Source organism: Sinocyclocheilus rhinocerous, unplaced genomic scaffold (assembly GCF_001515625.1).
Source record: "Sinocyclocheilus rhinocerous isolate Xijiao unplaced genomic scaffold, SAMN03320098_v1.1 scaffold1350, whole genome shotgun sequence".
NCBI classification, from domain to species: domain Eukaryota; kingdom Metazoa; phylum Chordata; class Actinopteri; order Cypriniformes; family Cyprinidae; genus Sinocyclocheilus; species Sinocyclocheilus rhinocerous.
Window position 1 is genome coordinate 1163836 of NW_015652333.1, and position 10504 is coordinate 1174339.

At 34.7% G+C, this 10504-nt stretch overlaps 1 protein-coding gene across 1 annotated transcript; it reads left to right on the plus strand.

Annotated features, from left to right (window-relative positions):
• Positions 1–3548: 3548 nt before the first annotated feature.
• Positions 3549–8760, plus strand: LOC107714835 (bestrophin-4-like). Its single transcript, XM_016520800.1, has 9 exons — positions 3549–3700; positions 4043–4137; positions 4229–4462; positions 5801–5955; positions 6037–6114; positions 6188–6343; positions 6431–6511; positions 6593–6729; positions 8257–8760. The coding sequence occupies exons 1-9, from the start codon at positions 3549–3551 to the stop codon at positions 8546–8548; spliced, it is 1380 nt and encodes a 459-aa protein (XP_016376286.1). The 3' UTR covers positions 8549–8760.
• Positions 8761–10504: the final 1744 nt, after the last annotated feature.

A 10504-nucleotide genomic window follows, 5' to 3' on the forward strand; every position in this document is an offset into this window, starting at 1 on the left:
AAGAATATTATTTTGTGTATTTGGTGTAATGCAATGTGTTTATGCGGTTTAAGGTTCAAAAAACGCATTATTTTCCACATACTGTACATTATTGTTTCTCCTCTATGCCCCGCCTTTCTGAAACGCGTCGATTTTTACAAAGCTCATCGTTCTGAAAAGCGAGGTGTGCTGTGATTGGTCAGCTATCCAGTGCGTTGTGATTGGCCGAATTCCTCAAGCGTGTGACGGAAATGTTACGCCCCTTACCATACTGTGATGCCGTGTCCCGGAGCGACGAGACAAAAACATTAAAACCCATTATAAATGAGGCATTTGTTGCATCCAGTGGGGACATAATTACGGATTATAATGACTTATACTGCCTTTTTACGCGTTGCGTTGCATCGCGAATTTGAATGGCAAATTCTTTAAATATGAAAACGTACTTACAGTCTGTGAGTCAGAACAGGCATTAGGGCCTTTAGCACCGCTTTAGTTCCAGAACTAAATGTACAGTACTAAAGTACTGGGACGATTTTGCGCGAACTATTTCCCAGTACTATTTAAAGGGTTGCATTCGCACCGACAGTGTGTACTAAGAAGTGACGTAAGCCGGTCGTCATTTGTGCGCGGCGTTCAACAACAGAAACAAAGAAATTGTCTACTTACGTCACGATTAGTACCAGTTGTGCTGGTTAGACCCTGCTCCGGAGTAGGAGCTAATTTGGTTCTCGAAAAAGGCAGTCCGGTACTAAAATCGCTCCCAGTTCCGGCGGTGCGAACACGCCAAAAAGTGGATAGTTCCACAATTAGTTCTGGTAATATGAAAAGGTTCCTGCGGTGCGAAAGGCCCTATTGTAGTCTACTCTCCCAGGATCAGGAAACAGTCCTCCATAAAATGCGCTGCACACATCTGAATATTTGGGTTGAACTGTTCTGGAACAGTGTTGTAAATAAAACTTAACCACTGATTTCTAGTTGTGTCCTAAACTTGAAATCGCATCATATGACCCCTTTAAAGGAAGTCACTGCGCCAGTGCAAAGCCATTATATTTGCATACAACGGGAATGAATTACTGTACTGATAAAGTGTCAAATGGAGCTGTTTGCAGACTCAGTCTGTTGCCAAGATAAGCTATCATATAGCTGTCGCCTATATATTTTCATTATATTGAGATTTTTATATCTTCGTCTACTGTAATTTAGATGAAAGTTTTATTATTGTAGTATTACTTTGTGTTTCACCTTCAGTTACAGTGTTTAGTGTCAATGTAAAATGTATTTGGTGTCACACATAACTTATATATCATCGTGAAGAAGAAAAGTAACAGTAGAGAGCATGAGAACATTAAACAGAACCACAGTCCAGCCTCTGGTCTTTATCTTAAGTAATCAAATCTGCTCAAATTTTATGTATGATGGACTAACATTTCTCTCCTTCATAGAATTTTGGAGGGTTACTGTTTATGTAACTATGTAAATGTTGAATACTCTGACTTTTTAGTCAATAGTATCTAGCCTCAGTTGGCCACAGCTGATGTAATCATTATTTTGGCCTTGTTAATAATTAATTTACTCTTAGCGAGTTAAAAACTTGTATAATCAAATAAACAGAAACCGCTATAATAGTAAAATGAAGTGGATTTCAGATAAGATCAGGCTGACTCAACAAGAAAAAAGCTGATTTTGATGGAAAGCCTAAATAAAGCAGGAGAGGTTGTACACCATACAGAACAAATAACACTCAACTTTTACATATAAAATGACTTTTACTGTCTTTTTGTTAATTGAAATAAAACTGATGTTAAATAAAATATAAATATTACATGAACATTTTTTACTTTAAAAACTTAAATGAAAATGAGAAGTGTTGCCTTGGCATTTAACTGAAATAAAATAGGTTTAAGATAAAGTACTAAAATTACTAAACCTAAAACTGAAATAAAAATAAATTAAAACTAAACAGTAATATTAAAAAAAACTAATACAGATGACAGAAGTACATAAAACTTCAAATAAAATAAAAATAAAAATATAAAAAATATATATAAAAAAATAAAGATTATAAAAATAAAAGCTAATTTAAAATAATAATAAATACTATAAGTAATACTACAATAACACTGTCCATGTCTATACTGACAAAATTACAAATCTAGTCCAATTTCTAACAAGGCCAGCAACAAAAATGATGGTCAAACAACACAGTTGTTACAGTTAGTTTTTGTAATCTTGGGTGCATATGAGTTACACTGGACTTTCTGTATGAATTTATTATGATAATTTGTGACATTATCAAACAATCCTGAAAATGAGAAATTGTATTTAATTATTGCCTTCAGATAAATGCTTTTTCACATAATTGTTGTTTTGCATGTTTCTGAGATTTTTTAACTCTTTCAGTGTTAATTAATTGGACTACAGGCTCTAATCATTGGTTGTTTAACTGAAATTGTGAAAACATTTCAAATGTGTTAATCATACTCCGTCCTAAGGGACCAAGTATGAAATGAATATAGCCCTTCCAGAGTCTCACACTGGCCTTCACAAGATCTGCTTCTGTGTCCCCATAAGGACCCAGCCCATTCATTAGTGGCTGAAATCACTCAACAGTAATAGAAAGCCAGCTCTGATTTCCTCCTGTGTGGGAGTTTGTAATTATAGCATTGGGTTACTCCGTCCCAGTAAAACCTGCAAAGCTGTTATGGCCTCACAGACATCTCTACCTGCCCTGCTGTGGGACAGAGTGTTATATTTTGGGCTATGTGGGCACTTTAGAGTTGTGAAATTTCTATTTTTAAAGCTTGCTTGACCAGACACAATTACCACTGAGCACAAAAGCTTGTTCTTTTATTTAGAGGCAATCTAATTATTTAAACCATCACTGCTTATTTAATACCAATGTTAACTTGCATCACACTCTTAAAAGTAATGGTTATTCTTTAGTGGCATCTATGGTTCCATGAAGAACCTTTAACATCCATGGAACCTTTCCATTGCACAAAAGGTATTTTAGATCATTCAAATGTTCTTCACACTAAGAAAAGAAGTGGTTCTTTTAAGAACTGTTCACTAAGGGTTCTCTGGGGAACCCAAAATGGTTCTTCTATGGAATCACTACAAAAAGAAAAGAAAAGAAAAAATGTATTTGTTTTTTTATATGAAACTATTATAAACAAAGAACTTAAAAGACAACTTGTAAAATGCACATGATAAATATCTAGTCATAAATTATACCTCTACTGTGTGTTTTCCACAGTAATCATTCATAATGATGAGACCTGTGTGAAACTGACTTTGACCATGAACATGTTCTTTTAAACTGGGTTCCCAAACCATAAATCACAGGATGGATTGATAGCTCCACATTAAAGACAGAGATATAAAGGAGAAAACAAGAGGTGTGTTTTCTCTCTAAAAGAAGACAAGCTTGAAGCACTAAGGTAAGAACAACAAAAAAAGACAATTGTCTTGACATGTCTATATGACATGTGTCACGGAATTGTGAAAACTTCTTAATTCTTTGTTTTTTTTGTTTTGTTGTTGTTTTGTTTTTTTAGTATTCCACCATGACAGTAACCTACACGCTTAAGGTGGCCAATGCTGAGTTTGGAGGCTTCTCAAAGTTGCTCTTCCGATGGAAAGGAAGCATTTACAAGCTACTATACAGAGAATTCCTGGTCTTCTGTTTACTGTACGGCTTCGTCAGTATTCTATACAGGTATCATGACATTCCAAACATTCTAATAATCCACTTTTTTAACAGTTGCACATTCTTTTGGCTGATGATTTTTATCCAGAGCAAATTACAAGCAAGCAATGGTACGAGTGCCAAGTCATAAAAAGATACCACTTTTTGTATTGCCAACAGTATATGCTGCAAGGCCAAGTTTTAAGGTTAACCTTAGAAAACTAACTTAATGAACAATTATATTTCGTAGAAAGTAGAGACATTTATTTTTAAGTAATGGGTTGAGGATAGAAATGGCCTTGGTTATTCAAGTGCACACATGAAGTGCTGTTGTCCTTCAAAAACTCAATCAATTCATGTTGCATCTTACAGGTGTGTCCTCACTAACAAACAACAAGAGGTGTTTGAGCGACTTGCACGCCATTGCAACAAGTTTGCTAAACTCATCCCTATGTCATTTGTTCTTGGTGAGCATAAATGTTCTGACCATAGCAGCATGACATTACTAACTCCTTGGGTTCCTTGTACTAAGTTAAACTGGTCTGTGGTCTTGGTCAGGGTTCTATGTCACCCAGGCGTTTCAGCGTTGGTGGGGTCAGTATACAAGCTTTCCCCTGCCAGATAACCTGATGATGGTCGTATCTGGGAATGTCCATGGCACAGACGAAAGAGGCCGTCTGCTGAGGAGAACTCTGATGAGGTATGCAAACCTGTCGTCTGTCCTCATCCTGCGCTCCATCAGTACACGAGTACGCAAGAGATTCCCAACTCTGGAGGACATTGTGGAGGCAGGTAAGAACTTTGCATCTGAAAATGTGTGGGAGGAATAGAAGTACTGTATTACATTTCAAGGTGTTTTCCACATCTCTAATTAAGTAAAGAGCCTTTGCATTGCTTCCTGCAGAATTATTATTATTTATATAGCCTACTATACATACACTCAGTAACGGTATTGACACAAAACTTTCTTCATATGGACAAAGAAAGTAATTATAACTTGCAGTTCAGTAAGTGAGTCAGACAATGATTAATTAACTGCTCTGATGTATTTAATTCAGTGAAGGATTTGTTAGGCTGATTCAAATGTTTTTGATTCACTAAAAAGAAATGGCTCATAAGAGTCATTTATTCGTGAAGTGGACTAATTGTGTCGCATTGTATGCTTTTGATTCACCAAAAAGAACCATGTTAATAAGAATAATTTATTTGTGAATCAGACTACTCTGGTCATGTTGTATGTTTTTTGCAAGGACAATTCAATAGAAAGACATTTCTTGCCATTACACACTGTAAAAAAAATTATGTAAAATTTACAGTAAAAAAACGTTATAAAAAATATGGTAGCAACATTTTAGGTTTTTATGGTTTTAACTTAAATTTACAGTTAAATACCGTAATTTCACTTATTATATTAACTGATATAATGTTAATATACCAACCTATTGAAGTACTGAAATCTGTTTTGTACCTTTGTAATACACTGATAACCACCAAATGCAGGTGGTGATGAGAAAGTCACATGATGAACCAAAGCCCATCACAAGCAGCTTTTAAATAATAACATATATAGAAGGTGCACAGTGTCATTCACACAAACACTAAACACTATCATGGTAACACACATGAAACTGAAATAATGCAATAAACATTCATTTAACAACATTAGGTGTAACACACAACCCTAATATACAAAACTGATAAGAAAAAAACTAAGAAACATAGTTATTTCAACAAAAAAACATCAAATTTGAAATGTAACGCAGGGAATTCTGGGAATGTTAGTTTACGGTTATTCACTGTAAATTATACGGTCTTTTTCACTTCCAAAAACGGTATACTACCATAAAATTACATGTAATGTCCAATACAGTTCTTCACCGTATATAGTAGGGGAATTTACCGTTAACCATTTAACAGGTTTTTACTGTAGCATTTTTACAGTCTTTTACCGTTAAATTCGCGGGCATTTTTTACAGTGCATTCAATACAGACTAAGAAAAAATATGATTTCTTTTGCCTTTAAGGTGAAGTGTGTAAGAAATACTGAGCCACTTATTCAAAACCAGTGAATTTGTCAGAATTACAATTGGAAAGCATTTATTTGACACTGCTTTTCTTTTTTTTTTGCAGGATTCATGACCACAGCCGAGCTCAAGAAACTAAACCATCTGCACTCTGACTTCAACAAATACTGGATGCCACTTGCATGGTTTGCTAATCTGGCATCCCAAGCGAGAAAAGAAAGGCGTGTGAAAGATGATATAGCCTTGCGACTTCTCATGGATGTGAGTGCATATAAACATGTCAAGATGATGCATATGTGCAATAAAAGCACAATAATTCCTTTCTTTCTTCCTCTTTGTCAGGAGCTGAATAACTATAGATCAAAATGCAGCATGCTCTTCCACTATGACTGGATCAGCATTCCCTTGGTGTACACACAGGTGAAGCTCATCTGACAGATCTCTGTAGCTCAGTGTGTGCACCTCAGGTCATCTCACTTCTGTTTGGATGCAGGTAGTGACCGTGGCTGTGTACTCCTTTTTTACATTCTGCCTAATTGGGCGGCAGTTTGTGAAACCTGAGAAACCTGATGAAGACAAAATTCATCTGGACCTTTATGTCCCCATTTTCACTCTACTGGAGTTCTTCTTTTATGCTGGCTGGTTAAAGGTATGATTGGTAGTATAAGAGTATATTTTGTACTACAAAACTGGTTTGATTTCTCTAAAATTAAGGGTAGGCTACACGTTCTTAAAGGTAGGGGAACTTATTATCAACCCATTTGGAGAAGATGACGATGATTTTGAGACCAACCAACTCATAGATCGAAACATTCAGGTTAGTAAATCAATACTCCATTTCAAAGTATGCACACAATGGATAATAACCACAAGTGGCAATGTTTTTGATTTTCTCTAGGTTTCCATGCTAGCTGTAGATGACATGCATCAAAATCTTCCTCTCCTTGAGAAGGACAAATACTGGGTGGATAAGGGTCCTTCATATCCTTCAGCTACTATGAAGCCTGTCTTCATGGGTTCCACACATGACATGAGGTACTATGACGAACTGTAACACCTATCCATAATTTATAAACATTTAAAATGTGTAAATGTCAAGGGGGCAGATCAATACGTTTGGGGAAAACATCAAAAAAAAAGAAAAGATATGTAATGTTAATACCGCCAACATTCAATATATTATTCCTGTCATGTAAGTCGGTCGGTCACTTAACTTTAACTAATAAGCAAATGTATAGGTCAAGTATGCAGTATATGTTTCTTGTTTGTTTTACCCTCTGGTATTGTTCATTTGGGGGTCACACTTGTGTTGTTCGCAGTCAAAAGTACAAGTACACCTGAAATGTAACTTTTTTTTTTTATTTTACAGTAAAATCAAGGTAATATATTTTTGTTCAATATTTTTTCTTTTTTATTTTGAGAGAATTTCATGATACTAATTAATATTTATGCAATAATTATGATTCATTTTTTTCTAATATTTTGATATTACTTTTCAATTATGGCAGTATTTCATGTTAAAATAGAGACAATGCCTTTAAAAAACAATTTTTGAAGGCAGACTAGTGCCATCTGGTGGGAGTAAATTGAGAAAAACCACTAGATTCCTATAGAACTCTATATAAAAAGGCTTACTAATTCTCTAGCTGTTTTTAGATATAAATACTTATTTTTATTAAGTTGTGGATTTGGATATATATTTAGATATTCTTAAAGACAACTTTTTGTAAAGGTTTAGATTTCTTTTGTTCAAAATTTTGGTTTGAAATGTCAGTTTTTGCATTAGTTTTAATACAGTCAAACCTGAACTCAGAGAAAGACATTTTGTTAAACATAACATCGAGATTCAACAAAAATGAACAGGAATGCTTTATCAGAGGTTAATAAATCTGATTTCAACCTCTTATTTGAGTCTTCTGGCTCAATTTTGCCATATTGTTACAGCCGCATCAGTTCATTTGTGTGTGTGACTGTGTGTAAGTGTGTATGCTTGAGTGTGTGTGTGTCTGTTTTGTACTCTTGATGTTTTAGAATAACCTCTTCCTTGGTGTCTGTGTTTTTATTGCATTGTGGCTGAATTGATTTAATTTCACCCATTTGCAAAAACATGTCACACTAGTTCATATATGTGTGTTTGTGTCTATTTTGCACTCTTGATATTTTAGTGTCACCCCTTCATTGCTGTGCACTTTTTTTCTGCGTAGTGAATGATTTGTAGTTTGAACACAAAAAATTATCTGTATTTTCATATTAGTGCGTATTTCCTATTCATTTCCAATGGCGATTGTTTTTTACCTCGAACAACACAAGTGTGACTATTTTTACAACTGTTTAGCTTTTTCGAATCAAGTCCACGATTTGTTTTTGTTTTTTTCGTGGTCATATAGCGAATGCCATAAAAGTGATCAAGTTTCGTACCATTCTGATGAAGTAGCGAACTTAATGAAATGCAGGAAACTGATATTTGAAACTTGTATGTTGTGAATTTATGTGTAAATCCTTGAAAATGTGATTTACTCTCTTAAGGATTTCTTACATTGACTTTAGTATTGTTTTTATTAGGATTCTTGAGGATGATAACGAGGAACCTTTACCAACTCCCAAGACACAAATGCTTGCCATCAATGTGTGGCCGACTACACACAAAGTAAAAAAGCAGAAGAACAAGAGCTTGCAACAAGTATGTCTTTGCTGCAGATCTAAATGTAAAGGCGAGCACTCAAGACTTGAACAGCCTTCCAAAACCATCATCCCATCACCACTACAGCAACAAAACACGACCATTCAACATGTCTGCCATGATAAACTCTTGGGGTCACCTGAAACTACAGGACAGGCAAACCAAGACCCATAGATAAATATGTAACTACCCAGTCAGATTTTACTTGCCATGTATTTGTTGAGACAGTCAAGGATGAGAGGATACTTGCTGCAATATTTGAACCCTCATCTCTGCTTGCACTTTTGACCAATGTACATATTACCGTTCAAAGATTTGGGGTCTGAATGATTTTTATTTTTAAAAGAAATTGTTTATTCATTAAAGATGCATTAAATTGTTCTAAAGTGACAGTGAAGAAATGTTAGAATTTTTAATTTTGTTCTTTTAAACTTAATCTAAAAAAAAAAAAATGTGTTTCCACAAAAATATTAAGCAGCACAACAGATTTTTTCCCCCAACACTGATAAAAATTTGAAATGTTTCTTGAGCAATAAAATCAGCATATTTGAAAGATCATGTGACACTGAAGACTGGCGTAATGACAGCTGAATATTCAGTTTTGCCATCACAAACTACATTTGAAAATATAATAAATCAAAAGTTGTTTTAAACTATTTCACAATATTACCGTTTTTACTTCAAAATAATGCAGTCTAGGTGCAGGGATGGGCAAAGATACATCAAAATGTATTTTAAAATAAAACACCAAATACCTTAATTTTAAGTGTATCAAAATAAACTACAAAATACAGCAGCCACACCAAGTATCAAAATAAACTACTGTATTTTTGTATTTTAAAAATACTAAAAAATACTTTTACAAGGGAGCATGAAATTTCTTCACAAACCTTCCATGATCCATCAATTGGCCTATTTGATCTATCCCTTCACCATTACACTGACTCAGTTGATTAAGTAAACAATGTATGATAGCAACATGCAATAAATCTGACATATGCAACCAGTTAACAGATCAAATATTCACATATCCCTGTGATTTCCCAGATGAAGGTTAGTTTTAAAGTAACCAACAGTTTAATGTTTAACAGTTTGCGAATGACTCATAATTGTATCCTAATTTAGTTACTTGGTGTTTGGTAACAAAGGGCCTACTTTGCATCAGCAACACTGACTCAGTGACAAACAAGTCATTCATAAGAAGACAACTGATATACAGGTATTCATAGCAACTAGTTTCTAACTACTTCATCATTTGATTGTTAGTCATAAATATAATAATATATTATGTGTCAGGCAGTCATTCATGCAATGGTATGTAAAATCATGATCCTATTTAAACGGCTACTTCAATTAGGGTACAATATTCAGAAATCAAGTATTTATTTATCAATCACTGGACACCTATTTGGAAGTTGAAAACAAACATTTTAGCATTACAACAATTATTAAATGATCAATATGTTTTGATTTTAAATGTAGCCAGAAACGTAATCAGAAAGTAGCAACAGAAATTGTCAAGGAGTATTAACCCAACTCCAACCACTGAATCTATTGAGAGCCATAGAAGTATAAAGGACATACACATATACACTTATAATAAGTGCAATTGCACCAAACACATCACATTCTATTACTCATTCATCCATGCTTCCTTTTGAATGAATGAATGAATAATTCCTGTCCACTAAAAGCTGCACGGATATATTTGCTTTCTTTGCTTTCCCTATCTATGTAAACGATTTAGAAAAATGTCCGTCGATTCACACTTTATATCATCGCCACGATCGCCACGATCATATCACCCAGCCCTAACATGCAGTAATGCTTTAAACACATTTGACAAGCTAGTTGATAAAAAACAACACAGATTAACTATTAAAACTGATTGGCTAACGCTATTTTCCCCCTTGCCAGTGCTCTTTTATTCTTTCATGTTAACTGACGGCAAATCTGAATGATGCACTATTTTAAATTTAATCAACATGTACAATTGACCATGACATCCTCACCTTATCTTATTCCAGAAAAGTCACTCACCCAATACTGAATGGAGTTGTACAGCTGCAGCTCACGTGATGAATGTTGGGGTTGGGGGAGGGGGTGTGTCTGAACTAAATCAGCACACTG

Bases quoted from the DNA above. Each gene is read 5' to 3' on its own strand.
- LOC107714835 (XM_016520800.1), top strand. From the start codon at position 3,549: ATGACAGTAACCTACACGCTTAAGGTGGCCAATGCTGAGTTTGGAGGC. The intron at 3,701-4,042 runs GTATCATGACAT...TGCATCTTACAG, and splicing joins TTCGTCAGTATTCTATACAG to GTGTGTCCTCACTAACAAAC. The intron at 5,956-6,036 runs GTGAGTGCATAT...CCTCTTTGTCAG, and splicing joins CCTTGCGACTTCTCATGGAT to GAGCTGAATAACTATAGATC.